Below are 23,713 nucleotides of genomic sequence, written 5' to 3' on the forward strand. Positions count from 1 at the left end.
CAAACTGGACACAGTAAATTTCAGAGAAAATCAGTTTTAAAATGGTTAAAAAACATATCTAATGAAACGTAGGGTCATAGAAGAATATTTTGAACACATATTATACTTGCAAAACAGTAATGTTACCTCCTAAGATTATACCAAAGCTTATTTGAGAAGGGGTTTTATTTTTATTTATTTTATTTTACTTTATTTTTGAGACAGAATCTTGCTGTTGCCCAGCTGGAGTGCAGTTGCGTGATCTCGGCTCACTGCAACCTCTGGTCCCCAAATTAAAGTCATTCTTCTACCTCAGCCTCCCGAGTAGGTGTGTTACAGGCACTTGCCATACCAAGCTAATTTCTATATTTTAATCAACATCGTCATGTCCCAACTTAAAATGAGTTATCCATTTACAAACTAGTGATTTCTTTTAGGCATCGTCCCCATAACCTTTTCATAAAGCATCAATGATTTCATTGTTCCTCTACCCAAATTTCACCATATTCATTTCTTGAGACACTATCTTGCTCTGTCACCCACGCTGGAGTACAGTGGCATGATCATGGTTCCCTGCAGCCTCGACCTCCCAGGCTCAAGCCATCCTCCCACTGCAGTCTCCACAGAAACTGAACCAGCAGGCATGTGCCACCATGCCCAGCTAATTTATGTATTTTTTGTAGAAAAGGGGTTTCACCGTTCTGCCCAGGCTGTTCTTGAATACCGGGGCTCATGTGATCCACCTATCTTGGCCTCTGAAAGTTCTGGGATTACAGGCCTGAGCCACTGCATCTGGTCTCATCGTAAATTTGATGTTTCTTTTCATTTCAATTTTAGCAAAATTTACATTGATTTGATTCTCTTTTCAAACTCATGTCTTCCCCTCTGAGTGCCTTAAACTAGTTCAGACATGTTACAACAGATTTGTACCAGTTTATTTCGGTGCAGAAAATGCGACATCACGCACAATTTTCTCATAATATGTATTTTTCCATGAACTTCCTGAAGACCCCTTGTACTAGCAAACTGTATTCAAGAGGATATAAAAAGGATTGTAGATAAGCAAGTACCACTTATTTCTGGGATGCAAGGATGGTTCAACATATTCAAGCAAATCAATGAGATATACCACTTGAACAGAACGAAAGATGAAAATCACATCATCTCAGTAGACGGAGAAAAAGCGTTTCACAAAATTCAACATCCAGTCATCATGGAAATCCTAAACAAAATAGATACATAAGGAAATTTACCTCAACAATAGAAAGACCTTCCGTGAAATGACCAATGCAGAAATAACCAATCAGGGAACATGTAATGCTTTTCCTGTAGGATCTCACATGATGCAAGAATACTCTCACCCCTTCTATTCAATCAATACTGGCTGTCCTAGCCAGAGCAATGAAATAGCAAAAGAAATCAAACTCATCCAAATCAGAAAGAAAAAGTCAAATTTTATTTGTTTGTTGATGACATGACATTCTGTGAAGAAAATCACGAAGAGTCAACCAAAATGCAACTGGAACTAATAAACACATTCAGTGTATTTGCAGAATAGAACAGCAGCACCAAAAATTAGTTGAATTTCCATACATTAACAATAAATAATTTTAAAAGAAAATCAGAAATCACTTCCATTTGCAAAAGAACTTAAACTAAGAAACATTTAGAAATAAGCATTAAAAGGCGAGGTTTGTACCTTGAAATCTACAAACATTGATCAAAATGATTAAAAACATGTATAAATAGATATAAACCCCATACTGATTGGAAAAATTAATATTGCTCAATGATTTTATAACTGAATGTGATTTAGATTCAGTACAATACTCATAGAAATCCCTATAACTTTTTGTTAAAGAAACAAAAAACAGGCCAGGCACGGTGGCTCACGCCTGTAATCTCAGCACTTTGGGAGGTGGAGTCAGGTGGATCATAAAGTCAGAATATGGAGACCATTCTGGCTAACATGGTGAAACCCAGTCTCTACTAAAAATAGAAAAAATTACCCAGGTATGGTGGCACACAACTGTAGTGCCAGCTACTAGGGAGACTGAGGCAGGAAAATCGCTTGAACCTAGGAGGAGGGGGTTGCAGTGAGCGGAGATCATGCCACTAAACTCTAACATGGGCGACAGAGCAAGACTCCATCTCAAAAAAAAAGAAAGAAAGAAAGAAAGAAAGAAAAACAAAATACAGGCTGGAAAAAGTGGCTCCCGTCTGTTGGCCAGGGTGTTCTCAAACTCCTGACCTTGAGTGACCTACCTGTCTTTGCCTCTCAAAGTGCTGGGATTACAAGCATGGGCCATGGCCCCCAGCACAATCCTCTTAACATAAACGGTTTAATAGCAATTAATGCTTGAACTCAATGTTAAGTCAAACTCAGGTCAAGGCTGATTTGACCCTAATGTCAATTAATGTTTGATGATTTGCTGTACTCATTGCATTTGAAACAACTGTCTCCCAAAGGAATTGTCTGATGTTCTGCAAGGAGTGACCTCAGACTGAAGACCTTGCCACACTGACGACATTTGTAAGATTTCTGTCCAGTATGGATTCTCTGATGCCTAATGAGGTGTGAACATGAAGTAAAGGCTTTGCCACACTCATCACACTTGTGAGCTTTCTCTCCTGTATGAATTCTCCTGTTTTGCGTAGGATAAAACTGAAGACCCTGCCACAATCATGACATTTGTAAGGTTTCACTCCAGCATGAGTTCACCAATGAAATGCAAAGCACGAATGATGTCTGAAAAATCTGCCACATTTATTACACTTGTAAGATCTCTCTTCGTTGTGGATTCTCCAATGACTTGCAATGATTATAGCATTACTGAAAACTTTGTGACAATCGTTACATTAGTCAAGTTTCCCTGTCTCATGGATTGCTTGATGGTAAGTGTTGACTGCCCACTAAAGGCTTTGCCACACTCACATTGCACTTGTAAAGTTTCTCTCCAGAGTGAATTCTAGTATTGTTTGTCAGGTGTGAATCATTCCCGAAAGCCTTGTCACAAACCTTATATTTGTATGTTTTTTCTCCAGTATAAATTCTCCTACGTATTTGAAGCTGGATTTGCAACTGAACTTTGTCACATTGTTCACGTTTGTAAGATTCCTCTGCAATATGAAGTCTGTGATGACTTGCAAGGTGTGATTATTGATTAAAAACCATGACACATTCATTACACTTAGAAGGTTTCTCTCCAGTGTGAATTACAAGGTGTGAATTTTGACCTTTTGAATTACAAGGTGTGAATTTTGACCCAAGGTCTTGCCACACTCATTACACTTCTAAGGTTTCTCTCCAGTGTGAATTCTAGTATGTTTTGCCAGGTATGAATTATATGCAAAACTTTGTCACAAACTTTATATCTGTATGGTTTCTCTTCAGTGTGAATTTTCTTATGTGTTTCAAGGTTTGATTTATGACTGAACACGTTGTCACATTCCTCCCATTTGTAAGGTTTCTCTCTAGTATGAAATCTATGATGATGTGCAAGGGTTGCTTTTTGGTTAAAAACCTTGAAACATTCATTACGCTTGTAAGGTTTCTCTCCAGTATGAATGGCCCTGTGATTTACAAGGCTTGAATGGTGATGGAAGGTGTTGCCACACTCATTACACTATTCAGATTTCTTTGCACTATGAAGTCTATGATGGTATATAAGGGATGACATCTGACTGAAGGTCTTGCCACACTCATTACACTTGTAAGGTTTCTCTCCAGTATGAAGCCTACGATGGATTATAAGGGATGATGTCTGACGGAAGGTCTTGCCACACTCATTACACTTGTAAGGTTTCTCTCCAGTGTGAACTCTCTGATGTTGTGCCAGGTGTGAATCCCTCTGGAAAGCCTTGCCACAAACCTTACATTTGTAAGGTTTCTCTCCAGTATGAATCCTCCTATGTCTTTCCAGGTTTGATTTGCGACTGAAAACTTTGTCACATTCTTCACATTTGTATGGTTTCTCTCCACTATGAATCCTCCTATGTCTTTCAAGGTGTGATCTGCGACTGAAAACTTTGTCACACTCTTCACATTTGTAAGGTTTCTCTCCAGTATGAAGTCTACGATGGCGTGCAAGGGTTGATAGTCGATTAAAAACCTTGCCACATTCATTACATGTGTAAGGTTTCTCTCCAGTGTGAAGTATAGTATGCTTTGCCAGGTATGAATTATACACGAAAGCCTCATCACAAACCTTACATTTGTATGGTTTCTCTCCAGTATGAATCCTTTTGTGTCTTTCAAGGTGTGATTTGCGACTGAAAACTTTGTCACATTCTTCACATTCATAAGGTTTCTCTCCAGTATGAAGTGCTTTGTGAATGAAGAGGGATGAATTGTGACCAAAGGTCTTGCCACACTCATTACACTTGTAAGGTTTCTCACCAGTGTGACACCTACGATGGCATGCAAGGTATCGCTTCTGATTAAAGACCTTGCCACATACATCACATTGACATTGTTTCTCTTCTAAGTGAATTATCTGGTGTTTTTTTAAGAGTGAGCTACAATTAAAGGATTTGAAACTCTCCATACATTCGAAAGATTTTTCTCTCATATGTATTTCCCATTTTTGTGTGGGTAATGAAGAATGGAGGGAATTATTTCCATACTTACTAGAAATAAGGGTTTTGGGCCTATCAGAAATTATTTGGGATGTTGAAACCAAGGAAGCATTGTTGATAGATTTCTCAACTTGATTACCAATTTTCCCTTCAGACTGAAATATGTGCAGTTCAGGCAGATGTGAATGAAAGCTTGATCCAAGCTGATCTTTAATAGCCTTGTTTACAGAATGCCTTTGATCACATCGGTCTGTATTACCAGTCAACTCTTCGATTTCCATCATGGGTGCTGCATGGCCATTTGTTTCATCTTCTTTCCACTGAAAGTCGAAGTCATGAATGTCTTTCTCAGTCTCATGGAGGCAAAATTCTCCAGTGTGATGACTTGCTTGTCTTTGCAATGTCCCTGTGTGGATCACTTCTGTATTGTCTTTCCCTGTTGATGACGTCTTCAACATGCATTTGGAAGAGATATCTACAAAATTTAAACACCAATAGTTTTCCAATTAAGTACGGATGGTATATAATACTGAAATGTGTAAATATCACAGAAAAAAACAATACTTATTTTCAACTTCCCAAATATGAGCTTCAAAGTTTAGGAACACAAAAGGAGTAAGATTCTTTAATAAATAAAGGGCGATTACACGTGCTTCAAATCATTTCTATGGAAGCCTATTCCCAATATTATGACAAAACACTGACAGGACACAAACATGTATAAGTCTAAAGTAAGGAGTGTTTTTCCACGGTGATCCTACAGTGTATCACACTTATCACTACCACATCAGAGAAAAATGTATATCCTTCATATTTACAGCATATTTAGTGTATACAAATAAATGCTAAATAACCACACAATATACTATATTGGTAAATAATCCACCTCAGGCTACTGTAAGAATAACTAAAATTAGTGGAAATTCTGTATTGTCAAATAATCATAGCACTGACAAGATAAGATTACAAAAATTAGCTAGGTGTGGTGGCCAGCGCCTGTACTCCCAGCTACTCCAGAGGCTGAGTCACAAGAATTGCATTAAGCTAAAAGGCAAAGGTTGCAGTTAGCTAACACTGCACCACTCCACTCCAGCCTGGGTGACAAAATGAGACTCCATCTCAAAAAAAGGGCATGGCATGATGGCTTGCGACTGTAATCCCAGTACTTCCGGAGGCCGAGGCAAATGGATCACCTCAGGTCAGGAGTTCAACCAGCCTGGCCAATGTGGCAAAACCCCATCTCTACTAAACATACAAAAAGTAACCGGGCATGGTCACGGGCGCCTGTAATCCCAGCTACTTGGGAGGCTGAGGCAGGATAATCGCTAAAACTTGGGAGGCAAAGATTGTGGTGAGTTGAGATCGTGCCACTTTACTTTACCCTGGGTGACAGAGTAAGACTCCATCTCAAAAAAAAAAAAAAAAAAGAAAATGTTAATACCATATTTTTCTGAATAACTGTTACGAAATCACCTATATCCATGTGGAACAGGCATATAGTGACTTTAATTTTTAATATTGTTGTTTTTTTGAGATAGAGTCTGGCTCTGTCACCCAGGCTGGAATGCAATGGCATGATCTTGGCTCACTGCAACCTCTGCCTCCCAGGCTCACACAAGTTTCCTGCTTTAGGTCCTGAGCATCTGGGATTACAGGCATCTGCCACCATGCCCGGCTAATTTTTGTATTTTTAGTAGAAATCGGGTTTCACCTTGTTGGCCAGGCTGGTCTCGATCTCCTGACCTCAGGTGATCCACACGACTTGGCCTCCCAAAGTCCTGGGATTACAGGTGTGAGCCACTGCACCCTGTGGCACTTTGTGACATTAATGGGGGAGTGTGCCAGTTATATTGCATACCACATACTGAAAATTCAAATGTGAAGTCATAAAAATCAATTAATCAAATATTGCAACCCAGGATAAAACAAGCAAGAAAATAATAAGTAGATTTATACAGACTGAAGAATTCTAAACAATTCCCTCTTAAGAAAAAAGCCAAAACTTGTACTTACCACCAGTACACAACGTAAGACCTGAAATACATGTTAAGATCACCTTCTGATATATGAGGTCAAGAAAACACACAGCATTATCAGGAATAAGAATTGGCTAACGGCTGGGTGCAGTGTCACATGCCTGTAATCCCAGCATTTTGGTCGGCTGAAGTGGGTGAATCGTGAGTTCAGGAGTTCAAGACCAGCCCGGACAACATGGCTACACACCATCTCTACTAAAACTACAAAAAAATCAGCTGGGCATGGTGGAAGATGCCTGTAATCCCAGCTACTGGGGAATCTGAGGCAGAAAACATTTGAACCCAGGAGGCAGAGGTTGCAGTGAGGCAAGATCACGCCCCTGCACTCCAGCGTCAGTGACAGAACGAGACTTTGTCTCAAAAAAATAAAATAAGATAAATAACTACTTCTAAAATAAGCTTTGGTAGATTTGGTATTCTCTAAGAGGATGTTCCTGCAGGTGCAGACTTTGAGAGGATTTAGTCATGGGTGTTGACTACTCGTGAATAGGACCAGTGCATTTATAAAGAGACAGTAAAGAGCTCATTTCCTGTTCCTCTTTCCACCATGTCAGGACACGGCAGGATGATGGCTGGGCTAAACCATGAAGAAGGCTCTCACCAGGAACTAATGTGGCTGGCACTTTGCTCTTGGACTTCCCACTTTGCAAATTCATGAGAAATAAATGTCTGTGTCTGAAGCCTCCCAGTTTAAGCTATTTCCTTGTTTGTTTTTGAGATGGAGTCATGGTTTATCACCCAGGCTGGCGTATACTGGCAGGATTATCCTACCTCAAGTGATTCTCCCTTCTCAGTCCAGAGTCTCGTTGTGTTGCCAAGTCTGGAGTTCAGTGGCATGATCTTGGTTCACTGCAACCTCCACCTCCCAGGTTCAAGGGATTCTCCTGCCTCAACCTCCCAATTAGCTGGGATCATGGGTGCACGCCACCATGCACAGCTAATTTTTGTATTTTTAGTAGAGACGGGGTTTCACCATGTTGGCCAGGCTTGCCTCAAACTCCTGACAAGTGATCAACCTGTCGCGGCCTCCCAAAGTGCTGGGATTAGAGGGGTGAGCCACCACGGCCGGCCAGTCTAATCTATTTCTAACAGGACAGTGAAATGACAGAGACAGGAAAAAAAGCATCTCATCATTAACATCACTGAAAGCTGACAAATCTTATTAAACTAAGGAAGTTAAGAGTCTGTACTGCAGCCGGGCGCGGTGGCTCAAGCCTGTAATCCCAGCACTTTGGGAGGCTGAGACGGGTGGATCACGAGGTCAGGAGATCGAGACCATCCTGGCTAACATGGTGAAACCCCGTCTCTACTAAAAAATACAAAAAACTAGCCGGGCGAGGTGGCGGGCGCCTGTAGTCCCAGCTACTTGGGAGGCTGAGGCAGGAGAATGGCGGGAACCCAGGAGGTGGAGCTTGCAGTGAGCTGAGATCCGGCCACTGCACTCCAGCCCAGGCGACAGAGCGAGACTCCGTCTCAGAAAAAAAAAAAAGAAAAAAAAAAAGAGTCTGTACTGTAAAACTTGCAATACTTGAAGCCATCTACTAGCACTAACATGTTTTAAAAACCTTGAGACAGACCAGGTGCGGTGGCTTGTGTGAGTAATCCAGCATTTTGGGAGGCTGAGGTGGGAGGATCACCAGTCCAGGAAATTGAGGCCATCCTGGCTGACAAGCTGAAACTCCAACTCTATTTAAAAAAATACCAAAAAATTAGCCCAGCGTGTTAGCACTCACCTGTAGTCCCAGCTACTTGGAAGGCTGAGGCAGGACAATTGCTTGAACCTGGGAAGTGGAGGTTGCAGTGAGCCTAGATCACACCACTGCACTTTAGCCTGGGTGACAGACCGAAACTCTGTCTCAGAGAGAAAAAAAAGAGAAATGAAAGAAGGCTAAAGAGTAACTCCAACCCACAAGCATATAAAAAGTTCTCCAGACTGGGTGTCATGGCTCATGTCTATAATCCCAGCACTTTGGGAGGCTGAAGTGGGCGGATCACCAGCTCAGGAGATCGAGACCATCCCGGCCAACCAACATGGTGAAACCCCATCTCTACTAAAAATACAAAAATTAGCTGGGTATAGTGGCGCACGCCTGTAGTCACAGCTACTCAGGAGGCTGAGGAAGGAGAATTGCTTCAACCCGGACGGCGGAGGTTACAGTCAGTCAAGATCACACCACTGCACTCCAGCTGGGGTGACAGAGTAAGACTCCGTCTCAAAAAATTAAATAAATAGCTGGGCACGGTGGCTCAAGCCTGTAATCCCAGCACTTTGGGAGGCCAAGACAGGCGGATCACGAGGTCAGGAGATCGAGACCATCCTGGCTAACACGGTGAAACCCCGTCTCTACTAAAAATACAAAAAACTAGCCGGGCGAGGTGGCGGGCGCCTATAGTCCCAGCTACTCCAGAGGCTGAGGCAGGAGAATGGCGTAAACCTGGGAGGCGGAGCTTGCAGTGAGCTGAGATCTGGCCACTGCACTCCAGCCTGGGCGACAGAGAGAGACTCCATCTCAAAAAATAAAATAAAATAAAATAAATATATAAAGTTATCCAGTGAAGGTAAATAAAAAAAACACATAGTCCAGGCATGGTCTTTCATTCCTGTAATCCCAGCACTTTGGGAGGACGAGCCAGGCGAATCACCTGAGGTCGGGAGTTCTAGATCAGCCTGGCCAACAAGGAGAAACCCTCTCTCTATTAAAAATACAAAATTAGGTGGGTGTGGTGGTGCATGCCTGTAATCCCAGTGACTCGGGAGGCTGAGGCAGGAGAATCGGTTGTATCCAAGAGGCAGAGGTTGCGGTGAGCTGAGATCACAGCATTGTACTTCAGCCTGGGTGACAACAACAAAACTCTGTCTCATAAAAATACATAATTAATAAAAGGACAGATACAGAAACTGGCATACATATACCTTTGCTTCATAACTAAACTTTTCATATTTTTTAAAATAAAAGGCATGAAAAACACTGTACATATATGTTAACGGAAATGCAACATACACAGAAATAATTCTGACATAAATTTAAAAAGTTCTAGTGGAGAAGTAGTTTTTGCAGGTTATGGATTTTTTTTTTTCTGTCTCCCAGGCTGGAGTGTAATGGCACGATATCAGCTCACCGCAACCTCCACCTTCCAGATTCAAGCGACTCTCCTGCCTTAGCCTCCTGAGTAGCTGGGATTACAGCCACCCACCACTGTATCTGGCTAATTTTTATAATTTTAGTAGAGACAGAGTTTTGACATGTCAGCCAGGCTGGTTTTGAACTACTGACTTCAGGTGATCTGCCCCCCTCGGCCTCCCAAAGTGCTGGGATTACAGGTGTGAGCCACTGCACATGTCCAGGTTATGGAAATTTTAAGTTTCATTATTATGTTATAACTTTAAGACGTTTAACATACCTGCAACAATAACCTGCCCAAATATCTATACGACGCACTTCACTTCTGCATACTGAAAGGGATGGACACGGGTTGTTACATGTTTACTAAGAACTAAAGGACAAAACTGTTTAAAATAATAACAAGGGTCAGGCGTGGCGGCTCGCGCCTATAATTCCAGTGCTTTGGGAATCCCAGGTGGGTGGATCACTTGAGATCAGGAGTTTGAGACCAGCCTGACCAACATGGTGAATCCCTGTCTCTACTAAAAACACAAAAATTAGCTGGGCATGGTGGTGAGCACCTGCAGTTCCAGCTACTCAGGAATCTGGGGAACAAGAATCCTTTGAGCCCGGGAGGCAGAGGCTGCAGTTAGCCAAGATCATACCACTGCACTGTAGCCTGGGCGACACAGTCAGACTCTGTCATAAAAAAAGAAAGAAAAGAAAGAAAGTAAAAGCAGAGAGATAAGCAGGCACAAAGAAAGTGTGGAGAAAAGAAAGATCAGCTTGTTACTGTGTCTATGTAGAAAAGGAAGACATAAGAAACTCCATTTTAATTTATATTAAGAAAAACTGTTTTGCTTTGAGATGCTGTTAACCTGCAACCTTAGCCCCAACCCTGTGCTCACAGAAATATGTGCTGTATTGAATCAAGGTTTACGGGATTTAGGGCTGTGCAGGATGTGCCTTGTTAACAATATGTTTGCAGGCAGTATGCTTGGTAAAAGTCACCGCCATTCTCCATTCTCAATAAACAAGGGACACAATGCACTGCGGAAAGCCCAAGCGACCTCTGCCCAAGGAAGCCTGGGTATTGTCCAAGGTTTCCCCCCACTGAGACAGCCTGAGATATGGCCTCATGGGAATGGAAAGACCTTACCATCCCCCAGCCTGACACCCGTAAAGGGTCTGTGCTGAGGAGGAGGAGTGAAAGAGGGAGGCCTCTTTGCAGCTGAGATAAGAGGAAGGCTTCTGTCTCCTGTCAGTCCCTGGGAATGGAATGTCTCGGTGTAAAGCAGACCATTCCCATTCCTTCTATTCTGAGATAGGAGAAAAGCATGGCTGGAGGCAAGATATGCTGGCAGAAATACTGCTCTGTTACTCTTTGCTACGTTGAGATGTTTGTGTACAGTGAAACATAAATCTAGCCTACGTGCACATCCAGGCAAAATACCTTTCCTTGAACTTATTCATGATACAGATTCCTTTGCTCATGTTTCCCGCTGACCTTCTCTCTACATGTTGCCCTGCTACACGCCCCTCACTAAGATAGTAAAAATAATGATCAATAAATACTGAAGGAACTCATAGATCGGTGCCGGTGCAGGTCCTCACATGCTGAGTGTGCCGGTCCCCTGGGCCCGCTGTTCTTTCTCTATACTTTGTCTCTGGGTCTTATTTCTTTACTCAGTCTCTCGTCCCACCTGACGAGAAATACCCACAGGTGTGAAGGGGCTGGCCCCCTTCAGAAAGATGTCCATTCAGGGATGTCAGGACTTAAACTTTCCTTTTCCCACAGAATTCTCCCACTTGCAGAGTTTCCCCACACACTATTGGAAGGTGGAGCTTCCACTCTGCCCATCTGAGCTCTTACCTGCCTTTACACCTGTAATACATTCCCACCCAGCTGGATTTTTTTTACTATTTTCACTTCACTCTCCATGGTCCAGGGCTCTTTCCCTTGCTCCAACATGGAGACAGCAGGTCAGAAAGAGACTCCTGCTTATAAAAAGAAAGGACCATGACATGCTGGAGCTTTTCTAGAGTCCCAGCCCTATGTTTCAGTAGGAAAGAAGACATTACAGATGGATGTAGGAAAATATTTCACAAATTCCTCCACTGACTGCCTCCTTCTGAATGCTGAGGGAGCCTTGTAATATGTAATACGTGGACATCGAGCTCTCTTCCAAGAACTACTGAACTGAAAGCACAGGAGAAGCAAACAGGGAACTGGGTATCTTTAAAGTCGGCCATAAGGTTTTGTTTTTGTTTTCTGAGACAGAGTCGTGCTCTGTCATCCAGGCTGGAGTACAGTGGTGTGATCTCGGCTCACTGCAACCTTGGCCTCCTGGGTTCAGGTGATTCTCTTTCCTCAGCCTTTCTAGGAGCTCGGATTACAGGCATGCACCAAAACATCTGGCTAATTTTTGTATTTTTGGTAGAGATTGGGTTTCTCCAAGTTGGCCAGGCTGGTCTCAAACTCCTTACCCATAGTGATCCACATGCCTTGGCCTCCCAAAGTGCTGGGATGACAGGCGTGAGCCACGACGACCAGCCTGCCGTAAGCTTTTATGCCTACTTTACTTCTGGAAGCCCCACTGAGCTATCATGAAGAATGCAGAACGTCTAAACAAACGGGACAGTGAAAGTCCAGATGCTACATCACGAAGCTTTTCATTTCAAAATCAATACGGCTTCTATTTCAGTCAAGGAACAATGGGAATCCCAAAAGGCAACAAGAGAAAATGCAAAGATACACAAGGGCACATCCCCAGGAGGGAAGTTCTCCTCACCCAGGGAGACCAGGTTCCTGTAATTCTCCAGCATCACGTCTCTGTACAGAGTCCTCTGAACAGGGTCCAGGCATTTCCACTCCTCCTGAGAGAATTCTATGGCCACATCACTGAATGTCAACAGACTCTGAAATGAAAACACATTTTAAGCAAATGGCTATGGGAGGAGCTCTTATCTTTACAGAAAATGAGAAGAGGAGAGAGGGAAAAGCAGGGATTTAATTGTAGAGAATGTTCTGACAAATCCAAGTGAGGGATTTCTTACCACATGACGTCTCCCCAGATGTGTTTTATTACACTTTGAGTATAATCAAGACACACTTTCAGTATAAATTTCTTATGTTTGTGAAAAATACAAGAAATAAATAAAAAATCCATGTTGGGTTCCTGTTATAAAATGTTTGGAACTTTTATTGACACACCAAGTGACATTCACTATCTAGATGAGAGAGAGCACGACTGATGTCTTAAAAGATGACAACGTCCACAGTAAAAGATAGGCTGGGCACAGTGACACATGCCTGAAATCCCAGCTACACAGGAGGCTGAGGTAGGAACATCACTTGATCCCGGAAGGCAGAGGTTGCAGTGATCCCAGATCGCGTCACTGCACTCCAGCCTGGACAACAGAAACTCCATCTCAACCAAAGAAAAAATTAGCTGGGCATGGTGGGAGGCACCTGTGGTCCCAGCTACTTGGAAGGCTAAGGAGGGAGGATGGCTTGACCCTGAGGGTGGAGGTTGCAGTGAGCTACGATCCCGCCAGGGCACTCAAGCCTGGGCAACAAAGTGAGACCCCGTCTCAAAATAAAATAAAGTACATGAAAACAAAATTACTCAAAGTACAAAAATCAATTGTGTATATACATGTTCACAATACAATAAAACCTACAGAGACTCACAAAAAAAACTAGATGTTAATACAAAAGGTTATCATTTGTCCCAGATTTTCAAAATATAAAAGATTTTTGAAATATATGCATATGTGTGTATACATGTATTTGTATGTTTATGTGTGTGCACGTGTGTGGGAATGTGTATGTACATATATAAAGTTTTTAAAAATATGAAAAGTAGCAAGTTTTGTTTAACTGAAGAGGAATCTCATCTTGCTGGAAAATGATACTCTGGCAGCTGCGGGCAGGGGGGAATCTTGTCATAGCTAAGAAAACAGGAAATGCCCCATCCTAGAGGAAGCAATCACCTTTCAACTGCCTGACCTGGAGGAATCTTCAGATAGCTGTAGTAATGCAGGTGTGTGCAGAGGCCGCCACTATGGCACTCCTTACGCTGGGAAAAATCGCAAAGGGCCCACATGTTGTCATTCAGCCAATTTCCAATGCAGATGCCAAAGAGCAAGCTAGCCATGTTCACCAACATGACAACAATGCAAATTCACAACCAGCAGGATCAAATATCAAAGTAAAACATTTACTAAAACACAAAGAAGAAAACAACAGACACTGGGGTCTACTTGAGGGCAGAGAGTGGGAGGAAGGTGAGGAGCAGAAAAAATAACTATTATGGGCTGGGCACAGTGTCTCACACCTGTAATCCCAGCACTTTAAGAGGTCAAGGCAGGTGAATAACAAGGGCAGGAGTTCAAGACCAGCGTGGCCAAGATAATGAAACCCCTTCGCTATTAAAAATAAAAAAAATAGCTAGACATGGTGTTGGTTGCCTGTAGTCTCAGCTACTCAAGAGGCTGAGGCAGGAAAATGCTTGAACCCGGGAGGCAGAAGTTGCAGTGAGCTGAGATCATGCCACTTCACTGTAACCTAAATGACAGAGCGAGACTCTGTCTCAAAAAAGGAAAAAACTTCTTTTAAGTGACTACAGAATTTTTTCTAAAGCCTCATAGTGATGCACAAATACATGTGAATGAGACTTGCTCTGACATCTGACACAGAACTGACAGTAGCGGCTCCCCAGTGAGGCTGGAAGGAGGGTGGAGGACGTGACAGGGAAAGGAGATGCTCTGTGGCCAAGGGCCTAAGCTGCAGCTTTTCTTGGAGTGTTATCACTAAACAAATATATACATCATGTGATGTTTAAATATAACAATATATATTTAACAATAATTGGTAGGACTGGGCATGGTGGCTCGTGTCTGCAATCCCAGCATGCTGTGAGGCAGATCACCCGAGGTCAAGAATTCAAGACCAGCATGGCCAAAATGCTGAAACACCGCCTCTTCTAAAAATACAAAAAAATTAGCCGCAGGGGATGGCATGTGACTATAATCCCAGCTACTTGAAAGGCTAAAACAGGAGAATCACTGGAACTTGTGAGGCAGAAGTTGCAGTGATCTGAAATTGTGCTACTATACTCCAGCCTGGGAACCAAGGATTTGTCTCAAAAAGAAAAAAGAAACAGCTGGACAAGGTGGCTCACACCTGTAATTTCAACACTTTGGGAGGCTGAGGTGGGCAGATCACGAGGTTATGAAATGGAAACCATCCTGGCTAAAAAGGTGAAACCCCGTCGCTACTGAAAATATCAAAAAATTATCCAGGCATGGTGGCACTCGCCTGCAGTCCCAGCTACTCGGGAGCCTGAGGCAGGAGAATCACTTGAACCACGAAGGCAGAGGTTGCAGTGAACCGACATCACACCACTGCACTCCAGCCTGGGCTGCAGAGCAAGATTCCGCTCCAAAAATAAAAATTAGGCCAGGCGCGGTGGCTCAAGCCTGTAATCCCAGCACTTTGGGAGGCCGAGATGGGCGGATCACGAGGTCAGGAGATCGAGACCATCCTGGCTAACACAGTGAAACCCCGTCTCTACCAAAAAATACAAAAACTAGCCGGGCGAGGTGGCGGGCGCCTGCAGTCCCAGCTACTCGGGAGGCTGAGGCAGGAGAAGGGCATAAACCCAGGAGGCGGAGCTTGCCGTGAGCTGAGATCCGGCCACTGCACTCCAGCCTGGGCGGCAGAGCGAGACTCTGTCTCAAAAAAAATAAAAAATAAAAATAAATAAAAATTAAAATTAACCAGGCATGGGGGCACCTGTGGTCCCAGCGACCTAAGAGGCAGAGGTTGAGGGATGGCTTGAGCCTGAGGGTGGAGGTTGCAGTGAGCTAAGATCATGCCACTGCACTCTGGCCTGGGCAACAGACAGAGACCTTGTCTCAAAATAAAATAAATATATGAAAACAGCGTTACTCAAAGTATGAAAATCTATTTTGTATATGTATGTCCAAAACAATAATAAAACCTACATAGACTCACAAGAAATTAGATGTTAATAAAAAGGGTTGTGGTTTTCTCCAGATTTTCAAAATATGTATGTATGTGTGTATACATGTATGTATATGTACTGATGTATGTGTATTTCTGTGTATGTATATATATACATTTATAAAGGTTTTAAAAATATAAAATTAGCAAGATTTGTTTAACTGAAGAGGAATCTCACCTTGATGGAAAGGATACTTTGGCAGTGGGAGGAAGGAGAGGAGCAGAAGAAATAACTATTGGGCCTGGGCACAGTGGCTCACACCTGTAATCCCAGCACTTTGGGAGGCTGAGGCGGGTGGATCACCTGACGACAGGAGTTCAAGACCAGCCTGGCCAACATGGTGAAACTCTGTCTCTACTAAAAATACAAAAATTAGCCGGCATGGTGGCTGGCACCTGTAAATCCGGCTACTCGAGAGACTGAGGCAGGAGACTCGCTTGAACCCAGGAGGCAGAGGTCGCAGTGAGTTGAGATCATGGATTATACTCCAGCCTGGGCAACAAGAGCAAAACTCAGTCTCAAAATAAATAAATAAATAAAAAATAACAGCCGGGCGTGGTGGCTCACACCTGTAATCCCGGCACTTTGGGAGGTTGAGATGGGTGGATCATGAGGTCAGGCGTTCAATACTAACCTGGCCAAGATGGTGAAACCCCGTCTCTACTAAAAATACAAAAAAATTAGCTGGGCATGGTGGCGGGCGCCTGCAATCTCAGCTATTCAGGAGGCTGAGGCAGAGAATTGCTTGAACCCAAGAGGTGGAGGTTGTAGTGAGCTGAGATCACACCACTGCACTTCAGCCTGGGTGACAGAGTGAGACTCCATCTCAAAAGATAAAATAAAATTAAATTAAATAAAAATAAAATAAAATAAAAATAACTATTGGGTATTGGGCTTGATATTGGAGTGATGAAATAATTGGTACAACAAAACCCGATGACGTGACTTTACCTCTGTAACAAGCCTTCACATGTAGCCCCAAACATAAAGTAAAAAAAAAAAATTTTTTTTTAAATTTACAACAGAATTCTTTTTTCTTTCTTTCTTCTTTTTTTTGAGACAGAGTCTTGCTCTGTCACCCAGGCTGGAGCTCAGTGGCAAGATCTTGGCTCACTACAAGCTCCACCTCCCAGCTTCACGCCATTCTCCAGCCTCAGCCTCCCAAGTAGCTGGGACTACAGGTGCCCGCCAACATGCCCGGCTAATTTTTTGTATTTTTTAGTAGTGTTTCATCATATTAGCCAGGATGGTCCCAATCTCCTGACCTCATGATCCGCTGGCCTTGGCCTCCCAAAGTGCTGGGATTACAGGCGTGAGTCACCACGCCTGGCCCAGAATTTTTTTTAAAGTCTCATAACGATGCAGAAATACACGTGTATGAGACTTGCTCTGACACATGGCACAGAACTGACAGTAGCGGCTCCCCAGTGAGGTTGGAAAGAGGGTGGAGGACGTGACAGGGAAAGGAGATGCTTTATGGCCAAGGGCCTAAGCTGAAGCTTTGCTTGGAGACTTACCACAAAACAAATATATACATCATGTGATGTTTAAATATAACAATTTATATGTAATAATAACTGGTGGGGCTGGGCACGGTGGCTTGTGCCTGTAATCCCAGCACTCTTGGGGGCTGAGACGGGCAGAGCACCTGAGGTTAGGAGTTGGAAGACAGCCTGACCAGCATGGTAAAATGCCGTTTCCACTAAAAGTACAAAAAAATTAGCCGGGCGTGGTGGCGCATGCCTATAATCCCAGCTACTAGGTGGGCTGACACAGGAGAATCGCTTCAACCTGGGAGGCAGAGGTTGCAGTAAGTTGAGATCATGCCACCACACTCCAGCCTGGGCAACAAAGCAAGACTCCATTTCAGAATATGATAATAATAATAATAGGTGGAATGAGAATATGGCTTTATCCTCTAGGATAAAAAAGAAATACTACTCTCATATTTGAGAAAAATTGTAAACATTTTGACCAAAAACACTTGTTTCACAAGCCTCTCCACAGTAACACCACCGTCTTCATGAGCTTAATGTGCTAAGAATAGTTTAATGACTCTCCTCCTATTATTTACACTGATTTCATATTCTTACAATAATGAAGGAATAGGCCCGGCACGGTGGCTCACACTTGTAATCCCAGCACTTTAAGAGACCAGTGTGGGCAGATCACCTGAGGTCGGGAGCTTGAGACCAGCCTGACCAATATGGAGAAACCATGTCTCTACTAAAAATACAAAATTAGCTGGGCGTGATGACACATGCTTTTAATCCCAGCTGCTTCGGAGGCTGAGGCAGGAGAATCACTTGAACCCAGGAGGCGGAGGTTGCAGTGACCTGAGATGGTGCCATTGCACGCCAGCCTGGCCAACAAGAACAAAATACTGCCTCAAGTAGTAGTAGTAATAATAATAATAATAATAAAGGAAACATTCATGTATTATTCATGTCTATGTATGAACTTTCCATTCTAATTAGTAAGATTTTTGGAGTCAGGAACACAGTAACTCACTCAATTACCTAAATATGTGGTACAAAATCAGGGAGTAAAGATTTTCCTTTATTGGTCTCCTTTTCTAGAATTTACCACGTACTTTGTGCTCATTAATACGTGACTTCCATTGGCAGCTGCTCTAATCCTGGTCCACAGAGAGCTGACAGTGCATCCAGATGTGGCCCCTGAACAATCCCTGCTGCCCAACAGCACTGACACCACGGGACCCTCACCCCGTCTCCCATCCATGTCTGGCGTGAGCCCTTCCCAGGCCCATGCCCTGTGCCACCTCTTCCCAAGTTCATGTCACTGGGTCACGAGAGATGGAATCTAAGCAAGATGAGAGGGACTGAGGGAAGGCATGGGTGAGTGTGAGCAAACCTGACAGGCAGGACGCTTCAGACTCAGAAAAGATTCCCAACTCCAAGGCCCAGCGTTTCTGAAAGGAAGGAGACAGAACAATCCACCAAGAATATCATCTCACCTGAGGAGGAGCCATCCCTGACTCCTTTGCTTTCCTCTTCCTCTTCCAGGTTTCTTCCTCATGTACCAAGAGTCTTTAGAAGTCAATCCTGAATGTTAAAAATATGCTGTTTATTGCTCAGAATCAACACACCCCCTCCCTGTAACACAATGACACAAACAAAAGAGACCTCACCCTGAGGAAATACGGTCCCCTCTGCTGCCCACCGCACCAGGAACAAAAAATTCCTACAGGAAAACTCCCGCTCCCCTCCTGGAGAAGCCCACACACACATTTCAGCAGTGGGGAGATGGGCTGGGATGAGCTCCCCTTCAGGAAAACTCTACCAGAAATACAAAAACTTAGCCAGGTATGGTGGTGCACGTCCGTGTGTCTGTGGTCCCAGCTACTTAGGAAGCTGAGGTGGAAGGATCACTTGAGCCCAGCAGCTTGAGACCAGCTTGGCCAACATGGCGAAACCCTGTCTCTACTAAAAATATAAAAACTTGGCCAGGTGCGGTGGGTCATGCCTGTAATACTAGCACTCTGAAAGGCAGAGGTAGGTGGATTACTTGAGGTCAGGTGTTCGAGACCAACCTGGCCAACATGGTGAAACCCTGTCTCTACTAAAAATACAAAAAGTAGCCGAGCTTCATGGGCATCTGTAATCCCAGCTACTCAGGAGGCTGAGGAAGGATAATTTCTTGAACCTGGAAGGTGGAGGCTGCAGTGACCTGATATCACACCACTGCACTCCTGCCTGGGTGACAGAGTAAGACTCAAAAATAAAATAAAATACAAATACAATAATTAGCAGGGTGTGGAGGCACACACCTATAATCTTAGCTACTTGGGAGGCTGAGGCAGAAGAATCAGTTGAACCCAGGAGACAGAGGTTGCAGTGAGCCAAGATCACAAGACTGCACTCACAGCCTGGAGGACAGAGTGAGACTCTGTTTGAAAAAAAAAAAAAAAGTGCATTTCTGATGAGATTGACACAGAGATAAGAAAACCTCAGTAATGTGATACAGACTGACAGGCAGAGGGAACTTCAGATAGGGGTGGGAGGCCACGGGAGGCATCTCTGAACCTAGACCTGAAGGAGAAAGGGACAGTGCCATCTTCATTTAGAAACATAGAATAAAAGCGGAGACAATGACCTGAGACAGGAAGGATTTTGATATTTGAAAAAAGAGAAAAGCAAATGTGACTGGGGCAGAGGGAGTCAGGAGATGAGGGCAAGCTCCCAGGAGGAGGCTGGACACTGGCAGGGGCCCTGGGCACAGGGCTGTGGAGCCAAAGTGAAGAGCTGGACTTTTGTCCCGGGGAACATGGGAACCCGGTGGAGGGTTCCCTGCCAGGGACTGACACGACCTGCTTTAGACGTAGCTGTGATATCCTTGTACAGAGAAAGGCCCCGAAGATGGTCTCTGTTTCTGAGTCTACTGCTCTGTTTCTTCCATTTTTCTGACTTTTTTTTTTTTTTTCATTTTTGGGTTACTGCATCCCATGGAAAATTCTATTTACAACTGGGCACTCCCCTCTCCCAGAGAAAAAGCCACACCCAGACACCGCCACTATTTTGCCAATCATTTCAGGGTCAGGATCACTCAGGTTGAGCTTTTCTGGTCTAGCCCTTCATCGCCAAGTTGCAGGGAGGCTCACTGGGGCTCAGAGTGGGAAACATTTTCAGCAAGTTACCCTGAGAAGGTCTGAGATGAGTGAGAAGATGTGCCTGAATTCTTACATGGGGGCCTGGAAGGGCTAATGGGATGGGTTGGTCTTATTCCATCCTTAAAATTAGAGAAGCATCTTTCACCTACCTGGGTTAAAGAAAATTCTTTGGAAAGGTTCTGATGAAACTGACACCCAACACTGAATTCTTCCTTACAAGGAAATCTCAGTAACATTTATAAAATGCGGAAGTGTAAACACACAGCTATTGACCTTGGAAACAGGGAAACAGGGTCAGCTGTAGAACTAAGACATAAGCAAATTTTTCAATCAAGAATACACGGGTGGACAGCTGCGGTGGCTCACACCTGTAATTCCAGCACTTTGGGAGGTCGAGGTGGGTGGATCACCTGAGGTCAGGAGTTTGAGACCAACCTGGCCAACATGGTGAAATCCTGTCTCTACTAAAAATACAAAAATTACCCGGGTTCCGTCCTCACAACTTATTTAACCTCTTGTTGCTCCTTCTCTCCAAGCTTTAGATCGTCCTCAATCTCCACAGATTTCTGCCTCTTCTCCCATCTCTGCGTGTCCTCTGTTCTCCCTGTTAAATTCTCTCTTCCCTTTTATAATCCCCTGTCCCCAATCTGGCACCCCAGATCCCCAGGTGTCCTCCCTGCTGTGGTTCTCTCTCTGTTCTCCTTGCCACCAGCACCACTCTGCTCTGTTTGCCCTGGCTCCAAATCCCTCCTCCTCTCTCTCTCTCACTCTGAGCCTCCCTCTTTGCTGCCCCTCACTACCTTGCTGTCTGTCCTTCATCTCTGCACATCTAGCTGTTCTCTACATGTTTGAAGTTGCTTTTCTCCTCCTGCTTTCTTATCTTTTTTTCACTTTTGCTGTCTCTTGGCAAATCCCTCACCTATCCTCTACTTTGCCATCTGTTATGGGTCTTCCTCATTCTTCTTTTCTCTGTCTCTGGTTTTCTACTGCGCTCTCAGTCCCTCTCTCTGTCTCCTGATCCCGTTGGCCCACACAATCACACGAGGGTTTGGAGGAAGACGCCGGCATCTCGGAGGAGCGCATTTTCCAGGAGCTGGATCTGGGCAGGCAAGAACATCCCGTATCACATGACAGGCACCAGGCACCAGGCACCTCTACAGTGCAGGCTCAGGGGAAGCGGTGACTGCGGAGGGAAGACCTGGGGAGCAGCAGGGCTCAGCACGAGTAGGAGGGAGGTGGGGGGCAACGACGCCTTCGGACAAGGGTGGGACCCGCAGGATCCCAGGACCAGACAGAGAACGCGGCCTCCCTGGGGCTGGGGTCACGGTGCTGTGCTCCAGGAATTGACGAAGGTGAGGCTAGGAGACGCGCAGGGTGGGAATACACCTGTGGGGTGAGGACTTTAAAAAGCGCAGTGCGGAAGGAGTCAAAAAACGGTTTTGAGCAGGAAAACTACGCCATAGGAAGTGTATACGCTGCCCTGTAGCAGAAAGACCGAGGACGGGACCAGCCTCAGGACGACTTTAAACCTAAAAGGAAGGGACTTCCGGACTCCCAGGAGAACATCTCCATTTGCTCTGAGTGAAGGAAGAAAGACGAGAACTTCCAGGTCTACGGGGACCCCACATCCCATGTACAGAAGCGCCGGAGACCTGGGGAACGCAGACTTAATACAACACAGAGCAAAACTCACCGCCGCGGTGTGACCGTCACTCCACGGGATCCGCTTCCTGGTCTGCGCGAATCTGGGCGCGCAAGACAGAAACCAAGCTTGGGTGGAGCCAACGAGGAGGTGGGCGGGGCCTGGGTGAGGTGTGGGCGGGGTCCTGGGTGAGGTAGGGGAGGGGGCCAAGCGGAGAGAACTTGCCCTTTAGAACCGGTAGCGGGCGGGGCCGGAGCGGGACCTGTGAAGTCTCTCAGCCTCCTTCCAGCCCGTTTTCAGGGTTTTGGCGGCCAGAGCAGCCAGGAAGGCAGAAGGATGATTCAAAAGCCCTGGAATAGTCTGGAAGGAGGATGCAAACCAGAATGTAAAATGCAAAGGCCTGCCTGGGTGGAACGTACGATTTCATGCTGACCGTCCACGGGACAGAAGAGAAATCCTCTCCCTTTCTATTCTCCATTCACTCGGGAGGGAGAGCCAACCAGTGCTCAGCTTCAGAGACTTCCCTAGGGCCACCGCCTGGGATGCAGGACGGAATGCGCAGACTAAGGAGGAGTGAGGTCACTACCTGCTGCTTAAACACAGCAGGGATGCGGGCGTGGGAGTGGGCGTGGGAGGCTGAGGTCCCAGCTACTCAGGAAGCAGTAGCGGGAGAATCGCTGAGCCTGGAGTCCTGGCCAGCCTGGGCGACAAAGTAGCGTTCCCTCCCGCTGTCTCTCTCTCTCTTTTTTTAAATAAAATTTTTATTAGGACATGGTGGCTCACGCCTGTAATCCCAGCACTTTGGGAGATTACAGTGGTGATCCGAGACAGGTGGATCACGAGGTCAGGAGATCGAGACCATTCTGGCTAACACGGTGAAACTCCATCTCTATAAAAAAATACAAAAATTAGCCAGGGGTGGTGGCGGGCACCTGTAGTCGCAGCTACGCGGGAGGCTGAGGCAGGAGAATGGCGTGAACCCGGGAGGCAGAGCTTGCAGTGAGCTGAGATCCGGCCACCGCACTCCAGCCTGGGCGACAGAGCGAGACTCCGTCTCAAACAACAACAACAAAAAAAATACAAAAATTAACCGGGCGTGGTGGCGGGCGCCTATAGTCCCAGTTTACTCAGGAGGCTGAGGCAGGAGAATGCTGTGAGCACGGGAGGTGGAGCTTGCAGTGGGCTGAGATCGAGCCACTCACTGCACTCCAGCCTGGGCCACAGAGCCAGACTCTGTCTCAGAAGAAAAAAAAAAAAAAAAAAAAATTTCCTTGCGTGAGATAGGGATACATTACTCTTTTCCATGTGAATATCCAGTTAGTTGTCCCAGCACATTTGTAAAAGAGATCTATTACTTTCTCCTTTTTATTTACATTTTTCTTTCTTTCTTTCTTTTTTTGTGTGTGTATGACAGAGTATTTCTCTGTCGCCCAGGCTGGAGTGCAGTGGCTAGATCTCGGCTCACTGCAGCTTCTGCTGCCTGGGTTGAAGCGATTCTTCTGCCTCAGTCTCTGGAATAGCTGGCATTACAGGCGCCCACCACCATGCCCCGCTAATTTTTGTATTTTAGGTAGAGATGGGCTTTCACCATGTTGGACAGGCTGGTCTCGAACTCCTGACTTCAAGTGATCTGCCGGCCTAGGCCTCCCAAAGTGCTTGGAGTGCAGGAGTGAGCCGCTGTGCCTGGTCCAAGAAATACTCTTCACTTCGCT

At 44.9% G+C, this 23,713-nt stretch overlaps 2 protein-coding genes across 3 annotated transcripts in view; both read right to left on the reverse strand.

Moving 5' to 3' along the window:
- Positions 1–896: 896 nt before the first annotated feature.
- On the reverse strand, positions 897–22,092 carry LOC104672664 (zinc finger protein 468). Of its 2 annotated transcripts, XM_030942087.1 has the most exons (5): positions 22,053–22,092; positions 18,707–18,794; positions 12,490–12,616; positions 8,327–8,444; positions 1,414–5,032 (listed from the first exon to the last, which is right to left on the reverse strand). In XM_030942087.1, the coding sequence occupies exons 2-5, from the start codon at positions 18,719–18,721 to the stop codon at positions 4,912–4,914; spliced, it is 381 nt and encodes a 126-aa protein (XP_030797947.1). In that variant the 5' UTR covers positions 18,722–18,794; positions 22,053–22,092; the 3' UTR covers positions 1,414–4,911. The 2 variants fall into 2 exon arrangements, with proteins under 2 accessions (XP_010374805.2, XP_030797947.1); XM_010376503.2 differs by lacking the exon at positions 8,327–8,444 and having other exon boundaries at positions 897–5,032.
- The window catches only part of LOC104672663 (zinc finger protein 320), a 48,659-nt gene continuing 43,652 nt past the window's right edge, over positions 18,707–23,713 (reverse strand). The window contains exon 7 of the transcript XR_004060365.1: positions 18,707–18,794. The gene's annotated coding sequence lies outside the window, so the exon portion shown is untranslated. The remainder of the gene's footprint in view (positions 18,795–23,713) is intronic.

Source organism: Rhinopithecus roxellana, chromosome 12 (assembly GCF_007565055.1).
Source record: "Rhinopithecus roxellana isolate Shanxi Qingling chromosome 12, ASM756505v1, whole genome shotgun sequence".
Taxonomy (NCBI): domain Eukaryota; kingdom Metazoa; phylum Chordata; class Mammalia; order Primates; family Cercopithecidae; genus Rhinopithecus; species Rhinopithecus roxellana.